This window comes from Marmota flaviventris, chromosome 15, assembly GCF_047511675.1.
Source record: "Marmota flaviventris isolate mMarFla1 chromosome 15, mMarFla1.hap1, whole genome shotgun sequence".
In the NCBI taxonomy this organism is placed as follows: domain Eukaryota; kingdom Metazoa; phylum Chordata; class Mammalia; order Rodentia; family Sciuridae; genus Marmota; species Marmota flaviventris.
Window position 1 is genome coordinate 68,470,890 of NC_092512.1, and position 22,508 is coordinate 68,493,397.

The following is a 22,508-nucleotide window of genomic DNA, read 5'->3' on the forward strand; positions in this document are numbered from 1 at the left end:
GACTAGTTTGAAACATATACACATATATATTTATATATATGAGTATACATGTATATGTATACATATATACACATACATATATACATGTACATACACACTGCATATAAGTAAAAGAAGTAGCATGTAAGGCTACAAAGAAACAGAAGGACAGAGTTACATATTCTGTATACAATACAGTGCTGAGATTCTTTGCCCACGCGAAAAAAGTTATTCAACATCCAAAACAAGACTGAAAGTTCATATTAGACATATACCGGTAACTACCATGCTTTGCCATAGCAAATATTTGAACTGTGTGTAATACTTTCTCATTCAATATTTAATGTTGCTTATCTAGGTAAAAGAAGTAGCATGTAAGACTGTTATTATCATAAGAACAGCAATAACATATGCAGTAGTTTGCATGATCCATCTCGGAAGAATTGTTAAAACAGGAAACACCCTAATCTCTCTTTAGCCAGGTGCAGTGGTGCCCACCTATAATCCCAGAAGCTCAGGAGGACTGTCCCTTCAAAGACAGCCTAAGCAACTGAGAGAGGCCCTACTCAACTTGGTGAGCAACCTGTCTTAATTTTTTTTAAAAGGGCTATGGCTGTGGCTATGTGGTTAAGCCCCTCTGCGTTCAATTCTCGGTACCCAAATAAATAAGTATCTTTAATTAATTCCCAAAGGGTGAAAACATCCTTCCCCTTTGATTCTAGGTCCCTTCATGTGGTCTTCGTTTATAAAATGGTGGGTCTGGAACAAATTTTACAAATTTTCAGGAGGATTAAGATGTGACTCTAAACCTGGCCATTATCTTTGTGTCACATGGCAGGTTCCTGCATCATCTATCCTTCTCTCCACTGGATCTGAATGTAGAGTAGTCAGGACACTCAGAGAACCCCAATCCTCTGCTGGGCCAGTAACAATGGATGTAAAAGCCAGTATGCAGGATAGGGAGAAAGAGGTCCGTTTTGTTCATGATCCATCAGCTGCGGCTGACATGCAGTCTAGTGGGAGAGGAAGGCAGCAGACTTTTTTTTTTTTTCTGTCTGTATTCTTAGACTTATTATAGTCTTTGTTCAAAAAGGTCAAATGTTTATATTCATGTGTTAGTTAAGTTTCTACTAGAAATGCTTAAAAGTTGCATTGGACCTTAATATATTCATTTTTACCAAAGGGGAAATGTATATGTCTGAACGTTTTTGTAAGAAGAGCTAAAAAAGAATAAGAAGAAAAGAAGAAGAAGAAGAAAACTGTGTTAAGAGATTGGACTTGAAGTCAAATACTATGAATTTGAACTCAAACTGTAGTAACAGCCTAGCTGTATGATGTTGGGAACATTATTTAAATGAGATTTACTTTCTACTTCTAATAAAATGAGGACTATTATTGTGACAGAAACATAAAGCCACTTGCTTTATGTCTGGTAGACATATATGAAATGCTCGAAAGGGTTAGTGGTCAATATTACAAGTCAAAACAAATCTATAGTACTATATACTCAAAATACAAAAATAGAAACTGGAGTCAACAATATTGGCATAGCTAACTTTAAAGTGATATCTGTCATCCCAGGATGTCAATTACTTACATCCTACCCGCAAAGGAAAGTATTACCAAAATGCAACACCACAACACTAATTCCTCACTGGATGTGATCCAACAACAAGCCATTGGCTTCCTGAGATAGATACAATGGGTTGTGTGTTCAGAATTCTGAGGCACAGTTAGTAAAAATCATTGCTTTCCAACAGAACAACTTTGCTTTTTTAATTTTTTTTTCTGTTTGACAGAAAATTTGGTTTCTTTAAAAGTTATGAGCTCTCCTCCTACCTGTTTAAATGTACTTAGGACCAAACATATATATGATTTGTATATGATTATCAAAAATGGTCTCAGCCCTTTCACAAATGAGTTCTGTTTTGTTAAATAAAGCACTCTGTCCATCTATGCCGGGGAGTGGAACTTTACAGTTATACAAATACAGTACCTAAATCTGAAAGTTAATAATATATATTTTTTTAACTCTGAATTTTCAAAAACAGGAATTTTGTGGGTTAATTCCACTCCAAAGCTATTAATCTTTCCACTACTGCATTCGATCAGGTTTATACCTCCAATTACAAATATTCATATGAGTTAAGCACCTGGTCAAGTAGTATTCACTTTTTAATTGAAGTAGCAGAAATTTTGATATGTATGATATTAGGTATCATTTTTGTATGCATTTATATAATTTGATATCAATATTTACAACCCTAAATACTCATATTGGAAAAAAGTTAACAATTTCTGCATCAAAATGCCTGTTCATTCACTCATCCATCCTTCATTCTTTCTACAAATATTCACTGGGCACCTACTCAGTGCTAGATATTGTGCTAGGTGACAAATCAAATAAATCTTCTGAAGTTTCTTCTTCATTAATATTAACTATTTAGGATGAAGTTGTAAGGAGAAATGACAACGAATTTAAATCGTATTACGGTTACACTTTTGTTAAAAATTCTATTAATTTTTATATTCAGCAATTATAGAACTAATTAATCCTTTTAATTATTCTATAGACAAAAAAATATCCCATCCCAAATATTTCTGTTAAAAAAAAGCCAAAGCCATAAAAATGAGTACTTCAGCTATAAAAATGCATGATATAATTGATGCCATCTTCTCTTATTCAGCAAAGTAGCTTTCTATATTTCTGTCTTTGCCTTTCACAGAACAGTAACCTGGAGTACTTTCAGTGGGACTTTGCCTTGATAAAGCACAAAAATATTCTCCTACAAGCAGCTATTAATCTTTCCTCTACAGCCGATGGCTCTGTTTGTTCCACCCTTTTGAGGGGACACCAGTGAAACACAACTCCCCTTTCCCCAATTCCCTCAAATCCTCAAATTCATCAAAGTCTTCTCCTCCAGGCTGCAGCTGGTATAAGTAGGTATGAACCAATTGTATGATAGAAGCCATCTTCCTGAAAAAATCATGGGTCTCAAGGCCTATATCCTATAACCTATTTTCAAAACATTTTTAAGATTCATGGAGCTAGACACATAATAATCCCTCAAAACTTAATTATGAATTGATGGATTAAAAAAGAGACATGGATAATGTCTCATAGGGAAGTGAAGTCTTCCTCTAGAGGTTTGGATGTGAAGTGTCTCCCAAAAGCTCACATTTGAGACAACGTAAGAAAGGTCAAAGGAGAAATTATTGGGTTGTGAGAGACTTCATCCACTCTGACTTCTCTTCCAGTTTGAATGACCCTTGTGATTACACTGGGCCCACCCAATAATCCAAGATAATCCCCATTTTAGGATTATCTGATTGGCAACTTTCAGTCCTTCTGCAACACTAATTCCCCTTTGCCATGTAACCTAACCTATCCACAGTTCTGAGGATTAAGATGTGAATATATCTGGGGTTGAGGGGCTTTATTCTGTCTACCACAGCTCTAATGAACCTAGAACCAAAAACCCAGAATAGCGCTACAGTTTAAGCAAATTAATTAATCTCCTATGGTTTCAGTTTTTGTCTTTTGAAAATAACTTAATAAGAACTATTTCTTGAATGGGAGTGAAAATTACATGAGACAAAATAAGGAAAACATCTAGGTCCAGAGCCTTGAACACAGTTTAACAGGGGTTCACTTGATACTCTGACTACATCCCTCGTGGCTTTGAGACTTAAGTGTTTTTTTTTTTTCCCTTTTCCCCAATCTTCTTTTCCCTAAAATTATCCTCCCTGATCTTCTTTTCCATAAACAACTTCTCCCTGATCTTCTTTTCCTTAACCTTCTCCTGCCTAATCTCTCCTCCCTAACCTCATTTTTCTCTGAATCACCTCTATAAATGCCCCCTGTTCCTATGGATAGGTAGAATCACAGCTTTTGGGACAGTTGTCCCCTGTGTTTCTCCTTTGCTAGCAAAGCAATAAAACTTCTTCCTTTTTCTCAAGACCTTGTCTTCATTATTGGATTGGCATCGAGGACGAGGACCAAGCTTTTGGTTACAACAGTAGCACCTCAATATCGTTCATTTCCATTTTCCTTGCCACCTTCTCAAAAATCATCCTTGCACTGAGTGGAGCCGAGTTTTGGATCTAGGCTCACTTTAGTTCCATGGTCCTGTTCTTTGCCTTACGCAGCACTGCTTTCTGCAAAATAAATAAATAAATAAATAAATAAATAAATAAATAAAAATACTGCTTTCTCCATGCTGAAAGACTGAACAATGGATGACTTCACATACGCAAATTGCCTTTTATGGTCTGCATGTCTGTGTTCCCTCAAACTTCACATGTTGGAATCCTGACTTCTAAGGTGATAGTATTATGGGGTGGGACATGTGGTCATGAGAGTGGAGCCCTCAGGAATGGGATTAGTGCCCCAATAAGAGACCCAAGAGGGCTTCTTTGTCCCTTCTACCTTGTGAGGACACAGTGAAAAGAGAGTCATATATGAGAATGGGCCCTCACCAGATATGGATCTCCTGGAACCTTGGTCGTGAACTTCCTGGTCTCCAGAACTAAGAGAAGTAAATTTCTATTGTTTAAAAACCAATTTTTAAGCTGGGGATGTGGCGCGCTCACCTGGCATGTGCACATGTGCAGGGCGCTGGGTTCCATCCTCAGCACCACATAAAAATAAAATAAAGATGTTGTGTCCACCGAAAACTAAAAAATAAATAAATAAATATTTAAAAATTCTCTCTCTCTCTCTCTCTCTCAAAAAAAAAAAAAATATGACACTTTGTTATAGCAACCCCAATGCCTAAGAAATTGTTCCACATACCATACAAGCAAGCACTCAAAGATTTTATTCCGACAGGGATAAAAGATTTATGCTAATCCAACAAAACTTCTGAATTGATTTTCTCCTATAACAAACAGATGACATTTTTAAAGCCTCCATAGGACTTTTCAGTAGAATGTGATTATAGCATTGAGTAATGTTGAGAAATGTGGACCCAGTGGCAGTAACAAATATCCTATGATCCATTAAATAAACATTGGATGACACACAAAATAAAGTCAACCACAAAATGTTTGTTTAACAGAGTCCTCCCCTCCCTCTGTTACACAATAGGAATATTCTCACAAGACTTTTTTTTTTTTTTTTTTGCTTTTTCTTTTTTTAAGTTGCAAAGTAAAACAGCAAAGCAAGTCAAAACCCATTTGGATTGGTAATAAGACCGACCCTCGGCTTCATCAGGTAAAGTACTGAACAGTGTACAAATTGCTTCATGAAGAACAACCCAGGTGCCAAGAGAGTGTTCTGACACCTCTGTAAAAACACAAAAATCTACCTGCTAATTTGAGCACACTCTTGAGTAGTAAATGGCTTTGCTCTCAGCTGTCCATATCTTTTTTTTTCCTATATTTTGTTATGAGAAAAGGGAGAGAAAGAAAAAAAATCTACTAATAAGGGCAGCCCAGTTCTTTACACTTGCATAGCAGTGGAACAATGCCATGGCTCCAGAGCCCCATGGGTCCTGTTTGAGGGTAATCAAGTACAGTTGGTCCTCTAAATCCACAGGTTCCACATCTGTGAATTCAACCAACCACAGATTGAAAATGTTTGGAAAAAGCTGCATTTGTACCGAACAGGTATAGGCTTTTTTTCTTGTCATTATTTACTAAACAGTACGGTATAACAAGGGTTTCTATTGTATCCAGTATTAAAATTAATCTAGAAATGATTCAAAGTACATGGGAACTACATCATTTTATACAAGACACGTGAGCACTGTGGATTTTAGAATCCCAGGAGTTCCTGAAATCAGTAGATACTGAGTGATGACGAATAAGAAAGAGAAATGATTTTTTGTGTGAAACAGTAATATCAACAAATCAAATTTCAAAACAATGCATGATCTGTATAATCTTAACATGTCACAACTCATCTTACTTGGACTAAAACTACCTTAACAGCATTTTAATCTTATTTCTTACCACTGACAGCAATTTTGGGATATGAGTGAGTATGTGTTGGGGGAGAGGGGTGAAAGGAAACCCTGTGAATACTCCCCACAAACAGTAACTAGGAGAAAAAGATCTCTGGATAGTGCTGTGGAAATCTACTGCACAAGTCAATTCTCTTCTAGGCTTTCAAACCCAGATAGCATATGATATTTGAACATTCTAGACTTTATCACATGGCCAGGTCACTTTATCACAAATGGCAAGGTCATCCCTGCTTCCAAATAAGACTTTGCTCAGAAAAGAGAGGGCTGAACAACAGTTCAAAAGAACACTTTACGCAAACCTTAGTCCTGACTGCAAGCCACCACAAACTTTTCTTGTCACTCCTCTACAAAGAGATAAATGTAAGAATCTTTTAGACCTGTTTGACAGAACACTTTTATGTCTGCTAGATCCAATAATAAAGAAAATGACCTTGGGTTTGTAACACCTTTTACATTTCATTTTATGAATTCTCTTTTTTAATTAATTTAACAAACAAGCAGTCCTTGACAGATGCAAATTAAAAGAAAAAAATGAAAAATACTAGTCCTTCCTTACAGCTAGCTTGAGGAACACTGCAATAGAAAATCCCCAGAACAGGCAAACAGAAGCAGCTCAAAGACATTTGCTGGTGGAAATTATTTACTATGGCTCAAGGTTACTTTTACCATGTTCAGAAGGTAACTGATAATGCACACAGAGATAGCCTGACTCAGAGGAAAACCAAACAGACACAGAAACTGAAAAAGAACCAATACTTAATCAGTTCTTTGAAAATTCTGTAACCTATACAGTCCACTACTATACCCCACATTGACAGCACTTGCAACAGTTGAGAATCACTGAGAAAGAACATTTTCAGTTTACCTTTTTGCCATTAGATTTCTATGGTAGGCAGTTGATTATAGTCTCAATGGCTACCGGATAACAATTCAAAGCAGAATTCCCTGGATACCTTGGTTCCTCAAAAGTATCCACATAACAACTTCCATTTATTAAGCACCCAATATTCTGGAACATTGGTAGGTATTTGATTATTATGTTTCAAAGAGGTGAAATATTTGTTCAGGGTCTCAAAATGAGTAACAGATGGAGCCTGAATACAAGGAAAAAAAAAAAATGAGATGTGGGAAATAAAGTAATCTTATACACAATTTTCATTAAAAACTGTTAAAATTAGGGGAAAAAAAGATCTCTGGGGGAATCACAATTCGATCCACAACAGTATCATTTTTTAAAACTAATTTAAAAACATAAATTCTTCTTAAGTGAGCCTTTTTGACCCAAGATAGACCATACTCAGATTCTCATACACAGATAAATTTTGATGACTTTGATAATGAGATCTTGACTTTTGAGCTGATGAGCTTTAATGATAGTTTGGAATATGAGTTGGTGTTGTAAATGGGCTGAGACTTTAGGGGATACTGGGATGGACTGAATATGTTTTGCATATGTGCCTCTTTAGGGATCAGAGGAAAGACTATGTTGGGCAGAATGTATGATTAAGTTAAGGATCTGGGAAAATTATCCTGAATTATCTATATAGGCCCAATGTAATCACAAGGATCCTTATGAGAAAGGCAGGAGTATCAGAATAAGGAAGAAAGATTTGAATTCAGGTGAACTGTGGGAACTGGAAGAGACAAGAAAATGTTTTTTTATTCTCCCCTAGATCCGCCAAAGAAATGCAGCCTCAGCACTCTGAATTTAAACTAGGAAGACCTATTTTGCATCTAACATCCAGAATGGTTAGATTTTTAAAAAAAATCTGTATTATCACCCCCTTCCTATCATTTTCTTTAACTAATTTCACCTACTCATTAAAAACCTTTGGATTCTTCTAAAGTGTTCCATTTTTTGAAAACCCTATATAACATAGTCTGCACGGCTAGTAGCACTTTTATTTAGAAGACTTGACCATCTTATATTTATTTTAATTATTTCAAAAAGGACTAATTTTTGTCCTTTTTGCAGAGAATGGGGGAAGCAAAAAAAAAAAAGAAGACTGAAGGCACATTTATTTTCATGTCTGTTTTTTGATACACAGACTGTTTATATACGTTGTCTTTGACAATAATTTGGAAAGTAAGTTTACTTAAATCTATTATTAAATCTATCACTAGTAAACAGAGACTTTTGAAATGTAGCTAATTGTTGAATAAAAACATATCCAATGAAATATTAATGACTTGCTGTAAATGAACTGGATTTCCAAGTGCCCCTCAAGTCTAAGTCAGAAATCAGCCAAGCACCGTGGTTCAACAGCAGGAGACTAAGGTAGGAGGACTGCAAGTTCAAAGCCAGCCTCAGCAACTTAGCCAGGGCCTAAGCAACTCAATGAGACACTGTCTCTAAATAAAAAATAAAATGGGCTGGGGATGGGATATGGCTCCGTGGTTGAGTGCCCCTGTGTTTACTCCCTGGGACCAAAAAAAAAGCTACCACTACCATCTACCTATAATGTTAGTTCTTCCAAAGGAAACAAGTATTGACATATTGAAGAAGAATTTATCAAAGTTTTATTTTAAATACATAATTTTTTTATTTTATAAAAGACTCACTTTTGGGGGGTTGTTTGTTGCTATTGTTTTTGGTATTGGAAATTGAACCCAGGAGCATTTTGCCTCTAAGCTACATCCCAGACCTTTTTATTTCTTATTGAGACAGGATCTCACTAAGCAGCTGAAGATCCTGCAAAGTTGCTGAGACTGACCTTGAACTTGCACTCCTTCTGCCTCAGCCTCCCAAATCACTGGGATTACAAGTGTGCGCCACCTCACCCAGCTAGAAATGCACATGTAAACAAGGCAATGTAAAGTGCCTGTAAGAAGTAAAAAGAAAAGAAAATGACCCACATAAACACATTACTTAGATATAACCACTGTTGAACCTCAGATACTAAATTTCATACCAGAAATGGTGAAGCTTGAATTAACCTAACATTTCCATAGATGACTAAATATTTTTTAAAATTTTATATTCAATGGAGGAAAAAGATAATGTAATGAAGGAGTGAAAACTCTGAAAGAACAGACCCATGTTGAATGAGGTCCACCGTAAACAACATCACTCAAAGCAAAAAGTTACAATGTGCCTTGAGGTTTCAGAGTATGAAGTGGCTGGAAATCAAGGAGAAAAATCTAAACCAAGAGGGGAACAACCAAAAAATTTGCATATGAACACCACTCATAAAAAATCTTGGCCAACCCTGGAGGAGTGCATCTGCAGGTAAGATTGCAAAGAACCCAGAGGAAGGAATTTGCCTGGAGGCCAAGCTATGAGCTATCCATCCCCAGGGAGACAGATTTCAGGGTTTGAGTTGCTATAACAAAATACCATAAATTGGATGACTTACAAACAAGGGAAAGCTCTGACCTAGTTTTAGAGGCTGGGAAGTCCAAGATCAAGGCACTAGCAGATTCAGTATCTGGTGAGGGCCTGTTTTCTGATTCTCAGGTGGCCACCTTCTTGCTTTGCTCTCAGGAAGCCCTCATCTTCTAATATTATCACTTCGAGGGGCAACATTTCTTTTCTTTTAATTATTATTTATTTATTTTTAGCAAGCAAGAAGTAGGTTTATTGAAAAGAGACAGAGATACAGAGACAGACTTCTCTGAAGAGAAGGGTCCCCAGAACTAGGAATCAGTGGGGCAATTCTGGCCTGTTCTTTTTGTGGTCTCTGGAATTTCCTCCCTTCCTTATCTCCTCCTCTGTCCATGTATTGCTCACTCTTAACGATGGGTGCCCCCTGTGTCCACATGTCTGTTTTTTCTGTTAGATCCTCTGCTTAGGAGCATGACTATGGAAGTGTCTGTCTGACTGGGTCCCCCACTTGTGTGAGGGGCAAGATTTCAACATGAGATTTAGAGGGACCTAAACATTCAGATCATGGCCCCATCAAAGAAGGCAGTCATTGTCAGTATCTCAAGTTTCCACAGACTCCCTTTGATAAAGGATAAAACTAAGCTTTCACAAGTTCAAGATAATCAGACAGAAATGTGTCTGTATGCCAAAACAAAATTCAATACTTCATAGGAAGACAATGATCCAGAATCTAGAAGGATCATGCTTACAGGCCGATATACTAGCCTTATCAAACATTGGTGAGGATGTGAAGCAACTGAAAAGCTCATATATGACTGATGGAAATGTTTAAAAAAATAAGGTGAAATTACTTTAAGAAAGTAGCAATTTCCCAAAGTGAATGTAGGTGGAAAAGCCTTTACCTTAAGACACATTAATCTTTTTCTAGGTGCTAAATGTACATATCACACACACAATTTTAAAATATTGATGTGATTTTAAAATGCCTATAGGGCTGGGGATGTGGCTCAAGCAGTAGCGCGCTCGCCTGGCATGGGTGCGGCCCGGGTTCGATCCTCAGCACCACATACAAACAAAGATGTTGTGTCTGCCGAAATCTAAAAAAAAATATATTAAAAAAAAAATCCTCTCCCTCTCTCTCTCTCTCACTCTCTCTTTAAAAAAAAAAAAATATTAAAATGCCTATAAGCATAAAAAAGAAAAGAAAAATAATCCACAAAAACACATTACCTACATATAACCACCGTTGAATGTCTGATATAGAATTTGTATACCAGAAATGGTGAAGTCTGGATTCATCTAACATTTCCACAGATAACCAAATATGAAAAAATATATGTATACTCAGTGAAGAACAAACAAAAGAAAACAAAGGATGGAAGGATGAAAATTCTTAAAGAACTGTCCCATGCTGAATGACAAAATTATATATATAATTTCCCCATCTCAGGAAATGACATCACCATTCACCCACCTGAAAAAATAAAACTTTTAAGCTTCATTGTTGATTCCTCTCTCTCCCTTACCCACCATTAGCAAATCCTGTTGACTCTACTGTCAAAACTACATCCTGATTCTAGCCACTTCCCATCAGCCCCATAGTGACAACCCGATGATGTCTCCCCAGAAAAGTACTACAGTGGCTTCTGTGGTTGACAGTGTTAACAGTCATTTTCTCAACAGGGGAAAAGAATGGCACAAAAGAAAATCAAAGTGGCTAGGCATGGTGGTTTGTGACTGTGGTCCCAGCAACTAGGAAGGCATAAGTGGGAGGGTCACTTAAACCCAGGAGTCCAGACCAAGCTGGGCAACAGAGTGAGACCCTGCCTTAGGAAGAAAGGGAGCGAGTGAAGATGGAGGGAAGGAGGGAAGGATGGAAGGATGGAAGGATGGAAAGGAAAGAAGGATGGAAGGGGGGGGGGAAGGGAACTCAGAATGCTCAGCAAGAAGAGTCAGAATCAATGATAGGTAGACAATAAATACCTTCTGAGCTGGTTTTCACCTTTTGTTTTTCATTTTACTAATTTTATATAACATTGAAACTTTTACATCAGAACATCCAACGTTCCTATAATATGCTATCTATATTACATACTTTTTACACATAGTTGTTTGAATAATAAAAATGGAATGAGAATAAAAATGTATATATAAAATCTCTTTAAAGTAAGTAGATGAGCTGGGTACAGTGGCCCATGCCTATAATCCCAGCAGCTCAGGAGGCTGAGGCAGGAGTATTGCAAGTTCAAAGCTAGCCTCAGCAACTTAGTGAGGGCCTAGGCAACTCAGTGAGACCCTGTCTCCAAGTAAAATATTTTTAAAAGGCTGGGGATGTTACTCAGTGGTTAAGCGCCACTGGGTTCAGTCCTTGGCACCAAATAAATAAAATAAAATAAAGTAATTTAATTATAAGGAAAAACAGTGGTGAATATTTTTTATCATGTTGTGATATAAAAGTGCTTTCTAAACAAGAAGGTATATCTAGAAATTCTCAAATGAATATGAATTATAATAGTAAAAATAACTGTAGCAGGTACGAAAATATGTGAAAAATCATTAATGATCAGATGAAGAACACAAGAGAAAAACAAGTTATAGAAGAACAAAGAACTTATCCTTTAAAGATATCCAAGCTTCCTTTTTTGAGGAAGTAAGCAAGGGGAAATTGGGATAAAAGATAAATTTTATCTTCTGTAGTATGAGACTGATAAAATTAGAATGATTAAAATTATTAGTTATAGCACGTAGGGAAGTTTACATTTATATAGATGATTAGAAGTAACATAAACTGGGACTTAGGGAAATTTGACAACATCTATTAAAATATAAAGCTCATATACATTTTGATAACAACTCCACAGTCCTACATAAATATTTTCACATGAGCCCAAAGATATTCATTATTGTGTGTGTGTGTGTGACTGATCTCTCTACAATCATTACAAATAATGATTTTTATAAACTGACATAGAAAGGTGTGTAAAATGTATCATAAAGTAGAAAAAGTTGCAACAGAGTATATTCTACTTTTGTTGTTAACACATATTCAGTCATATTAGTATAAGCACAAAAATATTGGTAAGAATATATAAGGGACTCTCAATCATGGTCTCCCCTCTTAGTAGTGACTTCAGACATTTTCCGAGAGCATTAAACTTCCAAACACCAGAAACAGCAGCACTAAAGAACAGGACTCTCTAGGTACTGGGTCAAATGGAGCTAACGTATATTCTGAAATGCAGTGTATCAAACTTTTTAAATAGAGTCTCTCTGGTATGAAGAAGTTGGCAGCTGGTGACATGAATATCTCAGCAAAATAATTTTTAGCCATGCAGAGTAAGAGGAATCTATTTTCAGAATGCTGGAAAGAAAGTTTACCTGCCCTTTTGCCTTCCCAACTACTCCCCCAAGTTCCACATTCTTACCCCAGTGACCATCAATGATCCAGAACGCCCTAGTCAGCTTGTCTGTTCCTGCCCTGCATGTAAAGTGGGAGTGGAACAAATAGCCTTCTTGTCTACCACCTTCTCTTTTAATAAAAAGATAGCTAGAATTATATCTTCACTGGCTTTGGTTTATACTGCAAATAGAGAAAGTGGAACCTCCACTGAATCACATAACACTGAAGTTAAAGTGTCCTAATCATCCTTTGCTCTAAAGCAAGAGCACAGCCACTGGAAAAGAGGCCTCTCACTGGGAGAAGGTATTGCACATTCCAGAAATATCCAGAAAATTCGAATGGCAGGAAAAGCAAGTACTCTTATCTGGAGTATTCACCTGCAGCCATTCTAGAAATGTCAATGGATAATTATACCCTGTACAATAGTGCCATTTTTCCAAAAACCGCTGAGAACAAACTATCACATGTACATATACTTGTATACATTGATACATATATCTGTAAATATGTATGTTAAAAATATCAATTGCATCCCCCCAAAACTTACCTGCTTGGTTTTTAAAAGTCACAAAAACTAGGATTGGGGTTGCAGCTTCATGGTAGAGGGCTTGCCTAGCATGTGCAAGGCCCTGAGTTGGATTCCCTGAACCACATTAAAAATAAAAATAAAAAATAAAAAAGCACGAAAACTGTACTAGTATGGAGGGACGGGGGAGACAGAGGAAAAAAGAAGATAAATTCCAGGTGAATGATTTTTTTCTACTTCCCTGTTTCAAATCAGTTAAAGAAATGACACACTTCTAGGCTGTGGTATTTTCTTGTCCTAATAAAAATACAGCAATGGTATATTCACACTATTAACGCAACTACTCCTCAAAAAATTCCCATCAGTTAAGTGCTACTATTCCATTTTTGCAGACAAGGTACATTCAGGTAAACCGAGGCACAGATACCCAGATTTCATTGTCCCTCCCACCCACCAACATTTCCTTGAAACATTAATTTCAAGTGAATGAAATGCAATAAATAAATAAACAAACAAACAAATAAATCCCTTCCAGAAACGCTCTATGAATTCTAGGCCATAAAGCAGCAATTCAGAAACGTGGCACAAAAATGTGCCTGTGCGAAAGCCACTCGCGATGCACAACGCACACTGCAAACATTGGGATTATTACAACCTAAGCTGGAGCAGCAAATTGAATTCGGTCCCAGAGCTTCAACCCGTATGCCTATGTACGAGAAAGAGAGGGAAGACGCCTTTGTTATTACACACGCTCCCAAAGAACGCCAGTGGCCGGGAGCAAGTTCTGTCTACTCTGGAAATCATGGAGGGGGCTCCCTTCTCCATCGGGGTCGCGCGCGGGCCGCGGGGCCCAAGGCGCATGCGTGTCCCCAAAGGCCCGGGCGCTTACCTGATGCGCCTGGAGCGCAGGCACAGGGCAAAGAGTAACAGAGCTACCGCCACCGCCACCGCCAGGCCTGGGAGGCTGAGCGGCTCCACCGAGAAGTAGCCCATTCTGGAGGACAGGTCTCTCGCCTTCCAGTGCGCGCGGGGCCGCGATGGGCAGCCCAGGGGGACCAGCGCAGGCGGCGACTCTGCACACTGCGACCGCTTTTCTGAGCGGCGCCCCCAGGTCCGGGAAGGAGAAGCTGGCCTGCCCGCGGCGCCTACAGGAATGTCACCGCGGGTCTCGGAGGCTGAATTACAAAGTTAGTGGACTCCCCTCCCCCCGCCCACCCCTCAACCACTTGCACCGCCCCGCTGTGTCACCCCCTCCCGCCCGGCCTCTTCTGGAAAACTGCGTCTGTGCTCCTAGGGGCAGGAAGAAGGGCCAACCGAGCGGGGGTAAGGAATTAGGAAGGCCTGGAGGAGGGGGATTTCTCCTCTGAGTTGGAAGTCGCACCCAGCGGGAGGAGCGATTGTCCCTGCTCCTGTGAGGGTTGGAAAGTTGGCCTCTGCGCTTTGACGCAGGCGAAGTCTTTGGAGACCCCCTGGGAGCTGGGCCAGCCGCGGGTACCTGAGGAGTGCCCCAGGTGGTTTCATGTTCACCTCCTTCTAACACCCTCTTTGCTCACACGTTTTTGTTGAGGGCCTACTGTATCCAAAGGCCCCTGCCAGGGCTGTGCTCTGTCAGAAATCCTGATTAAGCACAGGATCCTTATAGAGCTAGCTTGTAAGAGGAGTGATGGCGAACAGCACAGTTGAGAGCCATAAGCCCCACAGGTTGTACTAACAAAGAATAAGGAGGAAATTTGGAAAATATCAATTCCTGAGTAATGATCATCCACCAGATATTTTGCACACATAAACTTTCCTTCACAAATTGTGATACAAGTTTTTAAAGTAGTATTTTGTAGAAAATACAGTGAAGCTCAGTCTGTCTATATAACTCATCCTGGTTTCAGTAGATAAATTCTTACCCTTCTAAACTTGGCCTTTTTTTTTTTTTTCTGGGAATTGAACCCATGGGTGCTTACCAATGAGCCATATCCCTAATCCTTTTGGGGATTTTATTTAGACACAGGGTTTCACAAAGTTGCTTAAGGCCTTGCTAAGTTGCTGAGTCCGGCTTTGAACTTGCGATTCTCCTGCCTCAGCCTCCCGAGCTGCTAGGATTACAATAGTAGGCCGTGGTCCCAGGCCCCCTTGGTCTATTTTGAAATATCTGTGACCTTTGCATCATGCAAGACTTTATCTCCATTCTTCTCAGAATTGTCACACAATAGCTTGAAAACTCATCTCCTGTGATCTTGGACTTTCCTAATCTGACATCCCCTAAAAGGCTGACTGGCTTTCACTTTACCCAGAATTCTTTTTGATAAAGTCATAAATCTTCCACCCCTGATGAGATGCTGCCACAATTTGTCGCCATGGTACAACTACCCTGGCTAGTACAATAGGATACACACTAAAGCTGGAGCCATTGTGTTGCTCAGTGTCAACCATTCATACTTTTGTTTAGGATGTTCCCTCTGCCTGAAAAATGGTCATGTCTCCTAAATACTAAAATTCTACCTACCTCTCAAGGCCCAGTTCAAATCCCACTTGCTTCTAGAAATTGTCCCCAACTCATTTTTGTAATTCATCTTTTCTGCCCATACTTCTGACACTCTTTTGTTACCTTTCTTTCCATCACATGTTCCTACTACACCTACATTATTTCTAAGTCTGTTTTTCCTGCTATAAAGATACAGCTCAAGAACCATCTTAGCTGATATAATTATGTCCCAAATATTTCATCCAATATTATTTGTAGTACATTTGAAATTCAAGCTTATCTCCAGATCCTTATATTTGCTAAATCTAAATCTGGCAGACCTACCTTAATTCCAACACATAGGTTCATAAGGCTGACGGGTATAGCAACTGTAAAATTCTAGCTGACCACCAGTTCTCTTAAGTAATCAGCTACTGTTCTTTCGACATTGGTTGGTTGCTAATGTTCATGTACCTTCAACACACTAATTAGATAAACAGTCAAATCTAAAGGAATCATCATGGGCTGGACCTTAAGATTTTGAGATGTCTTTATAAGAAATGTCTTCAATACCAGAGGATAACTGGCCTAATCTTATCATTTCTCTTCAGAAAGTATTGATTGTGAAACACACTGAGAAAGAAAATAGAAACAAAAGCAGATGTAAAAGCAGAGGGAATAAAGGGAGAAGATGATGCATTAGAGTCTCTCAGGTAATAACCATGAGTGTCAGGATGGTGGGTCTGTACTCCAGAGCCTCACCCCAGCAGTCGAGGTGACCCCCATTTACCAGGTGATTGACATGGTGTTATAGTTTGGATGCATTTTTGTGTTGGATGCTTGGTCTTCAGTGTGGTGGTGGAACCTTTGAGAGGTAGATCCTAATGGGTCAGGGACAGAGTTGATGAGGTCATTGCAGGCACTGTCGTTAGTTCTCAGGGGGACCCTGGTTCTTTTAAAAGTGACTCATTATAAAAGATCAAGCCTCACCCTGAATTCATCTCTGGCTTCCTGTCTTTCCATGTGATTTTTTTTTCCTTCTCTCATGTGTTCCTGCCATAATGCCATCTACTGTGACATGGTGTAGCCAAGGGGAGTCTTACTAGAAGCTGAATCAGTGGGACCTCATATTGGAATCTCTAAAGCTGTGAGCTACACAAATCTCTTTTCTTTATAAAGTATGTCAAATATCTAATCTCAGGTATTTTGTTATAGATACAAAAAAATGAACTAATACAAATAGCTTCTTTCTTTGTTTTCTTTTATCATGTTCCTCCCTCCGACCCAGTGGTAGAGATTGAACAGATTGAACATAAGGCCTCTTAGGCAACTGCTCTACTACAGAGCCACACTCCCATCCCCCTTTGTTCTCTTTTTAATATAGCATTCAGGCTTGAACTCTAGCCTTACTTCTCTCTAGGGCTTCTTTTTTGATTCTCAAGAGACTGTTTGAGCCAGATGTGGTGGTGCACACCTGTAATGCCAGTGACTCAGGAGGCTGAGGCAGGAGGATTGTAAATTCAAGACCAGCCTCAGCAACTTACAAAGGCCCTAGACAATTTATGAAGATTCCATCTCAAAATAAAAAATAAAAATGCCTGTGGAGGTGGCTGGCTCAGTGGTTAAGCACTCCTGGGTTCAATTTTTAGTACCAAAAAAAAAAAAGAAGAAGAAGAGGAAGAGAGAGAGAGAGAGATTGTTTGAAATTTTACCCTACATTTCAACCTGGTCATCCTAATTCTCCTGCTCAGACTCTGAAAACACTATTACACTGAACTGAAACCCCCTAGTTCACCTACTTAGTCAACAACTTTTGTTAAATGCAAACTGTATCTATGGCACTGCGCTTGGTCTGTTGGACCTGTACAAATGAACACAGTAACACTTCCTTCAAAAAGCTAAGATGCAGAGGATTAAGGGATTAATTTGGATAAAGTAAGAAAAGAAACTAGTTGGCATGAGATTGTGAAGTGATGGTGGAGGAATTTAAGAACAAGCACCCATATGGCTTCAATCTTGTGAGTTCCTGTGAAGCAAATGATGTGCGAGGAAAAGGGGCTTCAGTTGTTGGAAAACATTAGAAAGTATCACTGTGGGGAATGCCAAAGTGGAATTCCACATATTTCTTTCCCAATATCCCTAAATCAGGGTTGAGTGCTGAAACCTGAAAGGGCCTGTCATCTTTGACATAAAATATAGACTGAGTTTTGCATCATATCAAAGCATAATACTTTATAACTAAAAGCAATGACTGCTGCTCTCCTCCCCTGACCATAAGTTCTATCATAACCAGCTCTGATTTTCTAACCCCTTCTGTTAAAATGAAGACCTCCACTACAAGTAGAAAAAAAAAAAAAAAAAGAAGTGGAAGAAGGAAAAGAAGATGAGCTGCATGTTTTATATACCTTGTTTTTTCTAACACTCAAAATAATCTTTGATATAGATATTGTACGAATTGACTATCCCTTATCTAAAATGCTTGGGACCAGTCATATTTTAGATTTCAGATTTTTCAAATTTTATAATATTTGCATATACATAATGAGATTAATTAGGGAATGAGACCCAAGACTAAACACCAAATCCATTTAGGTTTCATATACATCTTAAACACATAGCCTAACGTAACTTTGTGCAATGTTATTAGTATGCCTGTGTTTTGACTGTGACTTGTCACATGAGATCAGGGGTGGAATTTTCCACTTAAGGCATCATGTCAGAGTCCACATTTTTTTTTTTTTGGTGGTGCTGGGAATTGAACCCAGTCTTGTGCATGCGAGGCAAGCATTCTACCAACTGAGCTATGTCCCCAGCCCAATATTTTTGATTTTCACATTAGGGATACTCAACCTAAATTTTCTTTCACATAAAACCAAGACTCAAAGAGCGGTTACTCAGCTGCTATTTCTTTTTTTTTTTTTTTAATTTTTTATTGTTGGTTGTTCAAAACATTACAAATTTCTTGACATATCATATTCCACACTTTGATTCAAGTGGGTTATGAACTCCCACCTTCACCCCATACACAGATTGCAGAATCACATCAGTTACACATCCATTGATTTACATATTGCCATACTAGTGTCTGTTGTGCTCCGCTGCCTTTCCCATCCTCCACCATCCCCCCTCAGCTGCTATTTCTCACATGAAGTGGCCCCTCTTTCATTGTACCATTTTGCTCTCTGTAGAGCTTTCTTTCACTAACCCTGTACTATAACTTTTCAATCATTCTTTAGTTTTTATGGATCCAGCTTTTACTTTGAGTTGTCCATAACTGATGTACCCCATGGGGAGAATTGAGCTTCTCTTTTGTAGGTTGGCCTTCTTTGGCCTTTGGGTACCTCTGAGGATAGTTTTTCCATTGGAAAGAAATGGTATGAGGGGCTGAGGCTGTAGCTCAGTGGTAAAGTGCTTGCCTTGTATGTGTGAGGCACTGGGTTCAATCCTCAGCACCACATAGACATCTACAACTAAATAAATATTTGAAAAAAAATAAATAATGATATGAAATTGCCTTCCTTATAGGTTTATAAAATTTAAATTGTGAAGAGTAGATATATAACAATGGAAATGACTGAAGCTTCTCCCTTTTTGTCAGTTCAGCAACTTCTGCTTCATTGGCATAGGGCATAAGTAGAAATGAGTTCAGAAGACAAATTCAACCTACTGAGGTGTTAGCTTATTGATGTATTACTTCTGCCCTTTGTAAAATGTGTCATTTTTTTCTTTCCTGAATGCTGGTATTCAGGGTCTGATTTCAGCTGAGATAGCAATAACCATATATCCTGAGATTGATACAAGCCTGAAAGTTATTGTTTAATTTGGCACATAGTAAATGGTGAGGCATTGCAGATGTAAGCACCAAATCTGGCTAAAAATATATCAGAATACAATGTTACTGATTAATATGTCATTCTTTGCAATTTAAACTGTTGTACCTTTTTTCTCTTCATTTTCTTTTCTTCTATGAAACTACTTTGCAGTATTAATCTAACACTCAGTCTAGTGCAGGATACACATAGACATGGTAGGCAAAGATCTTATTAAGTAAAATCCTGTTGAATGAGCAAAGTGACCCAACAATAGAGAGTGTAGTTCCATTTAAATTTATATATATATATATATATATATATATATATATATATATATATATATATATATATATATATAGTACGATTTTAGGTAAGACCTGAATATAATTATTTTGAAGCAGCTTTAAAAATGGTGAAACAGATGGCTCTGATTATCTCCAAAAGGAAGGGAAGGATTGGAGAGTTTTGTCATTTCTTGTTTAATAGTTTTGGCATTGCTTATACACACTTAAGTTTTAAATACTCTGGTTTATAAATTCTCAATCCCGTGCTAAACCTTATTTCATTCTCAAATTCTCATCTGACCCTACTTCCCATGCCAACTCTCAAGACTCAGTCTCTTTGTCTGTGACTCATACTGGCTCTTTCAACATTTCATTTCCCGATTATCCCTGAACCCAGATTTCCCAGGACAGAAAGTACAAGGCTGTCCCAGAATTTCTTTTAACGAGAACCATTCCTTCCGCCCCCAGTCCCTAGCTAGTCCTGTTCACTAAGGGAACATTTTATAAACTCAAAAGCATTTTATTTTGGATTGGACCAGGCTGATTCTCTGAGGACCTAAGCAATGTAGAGAGAAAGATTCTCTAAAGATGAATAAGGTTATTTGGGAATAGCAGAGTTTTGCCAGGGAAGTGTGGATACTATAGCAACTATGAGCATGATCATAGGTTGAATCAAGGGGGAGAGGATTACATAAGCTATTTGGAGTGATAGCATCTGATTATAGGGATCAATAACAAAGAAGGCATCCATCCCAGATCAAACAGACAGTTATTGGGGAGAAGTCCGCAGAAGTTGTTTCTGTGTAGGATTGCAGGGGCCTTTGTGTAAGGTTGTGGTTCTAGCAGAGTCTTTTGTGAATAGTTAACTGTTGTCAGTCAATCATGCATGAGATCCCCTTCTTTACAACTTCCGGGCTTTATTTACTTTTTAAAATTATATTTTGGCAAAAAGTAACCCCATTTTAATTCTGATAATATTCACAGATAACTATCCAAAGAATCTTCAATATTTTGTTTCCCAGTCTTCTTGGGCCAGGATAGATATCTTATGCTTCCCCCTGGCAAAGTTCAGTCTCTCTGGTTCTACACTGCCTCCAGAATTTTCTTCATACCTCCCGCCTTTGAAATGCAAAGCAGTTCAACTCATATCTCATTTGAGCAAGCAATTGGGGTGCCCCATGCCAAGTAACTATCAAAAATTTCATCTAAATAATGAGCATGCAATATTTTCAAAATATAATAACCATTGTCAACAGAACAACAATTTAAAATGTTTTTTTAAAAGGGACAGGAATCATTTTCTTTTTCAGGAATGTAAGTAGATGTTAAGGAAATGAGGGGAGACTCCAACCATCCTCACAGAACCCCTGAGTATAGTGACAATCAGAGCATATCTGAATGGACAGATATCAGCATGTTTCCCTTCTACATCGATAGTTTTATTTCTAGACATGCTATGCCTTTTCTTCACCTGTCTCTTCCCTGTTTATGGACTAGCTTTTCATTCTAGAAAGGCAGAAGAGCTAATTTAGGCTTTTCAGAATTTCTTCTTCCTGCCTTTGGGTGTTTGAGGACCTCAAATTTCTTTATCCTTTCCCTTGTCTCTTTGTTTTTGTTTCTCCTTTACCAGTTCTGAACCATCTGGAAATCTCTTCCTCATCTAGATCCTTACTGCCAGTCTCAGCAAGGATCTCAGCAAGGCCTCTAGCACTTACATACCCCACACCCTTGCAGCAAAGTCAAACATAATGTTTTAAGGATCTTCTGAAACTCACACAGATATTAGAGTTTATATTAGAATTCTACCCTCTACTTTTTTCTGCATCTCTGTATCTTTGAATCAATAATCAATTTTTTTATGTGTACGTGTATGTGCGCTGGGGATTGGATCCAGGGCTCAAGCACTCTACTACTGAGCCACATCCCCAACCTACCCTTTGACCCAGCTATCCCACTCCTCGGCTTATACCCAAAAGACTTAAAATCAGCATACTACAAGGACACAGCCATATCAATGTTTATAGCAGCACAATTCACAATAGCTAAACCGTGAACCAACCCAGATGCCCCTCAGTAGATGAATGGATAGGGAAACTGTGGTATATATACACAATGGAACATTACTCAGCATTAAAAGAGAATAAAATCATGGCATTTGCAGGTAAATGGATGGAGTTAGAGAATAAATATAAGGCTAAGTGTATTACTCCAATCCCAAAAAACCAAAGGCTGAATGTTTTCTTTGATATGAGATGCTGACTCATAATGGCGATGGCGGGGAGCATGGGAGGAATGGAGGAACTTTAGATAGGGCAAAGGGGAGAGAGGGAAAGGAGGGGGTAAGGGGGAAGGAATGATGGTGGAATGAGTTAGACATCATTACCCTAAGTACATGTATGAAGACACAAATGGTGTGAAAATACTTTGTGTACAATCAGTGACTTGAAAAATTGTGCTCTATATGTATAATATGAAATGAATTGTATTCTGCCATAGTGTATAACAAAAATAATAAATAAATAATAAAAATGTATGAAAAAAAATGTACTTATTTTGACTTTGATGAAGCATTTTCTCATTTGACCATTTAATAATCCAGTGAGCTGAATATTATCGTCAATTTATTCATATACCCTGTAGCCTCCCTAACAACAGGCACCATGTGTGTCTGTCTGTTTAGAATTAGGGTTCATTGTAATGAATCAAGTATCTTTTCACCAGAATACCACCTTCTGTAAGTAGAGACTGCCTGTCGAGT

The 22,508-nt window shown here is 38.2% G+C and overlaps 1 protein-coding gene across 1 annotated transcript in view; it reads right to left on the reverse strand.

Annotated features, from left to right (window-relative positions):
- Cyp7b1 (cytochrome P450 family 7 subfamily B member 1) overlaps window positions 1-14,192 on the reverse strand; it is a 174,411-nt gene extending 160,219 nt beyond the window's left edge. The window contains exon 1 of the mRNA XM_027932814.2: window positions 14,089-14,192. Coding sequence (XP_027788615.2) covers window positions 14,089-14,192 — 104 coding nt within the window. The remainder of the gene's footprint in view (window positions 1-14,088) is intronic.
- Window positions 14,193-22,508: the final 8,316 nt, after the last annotated feature.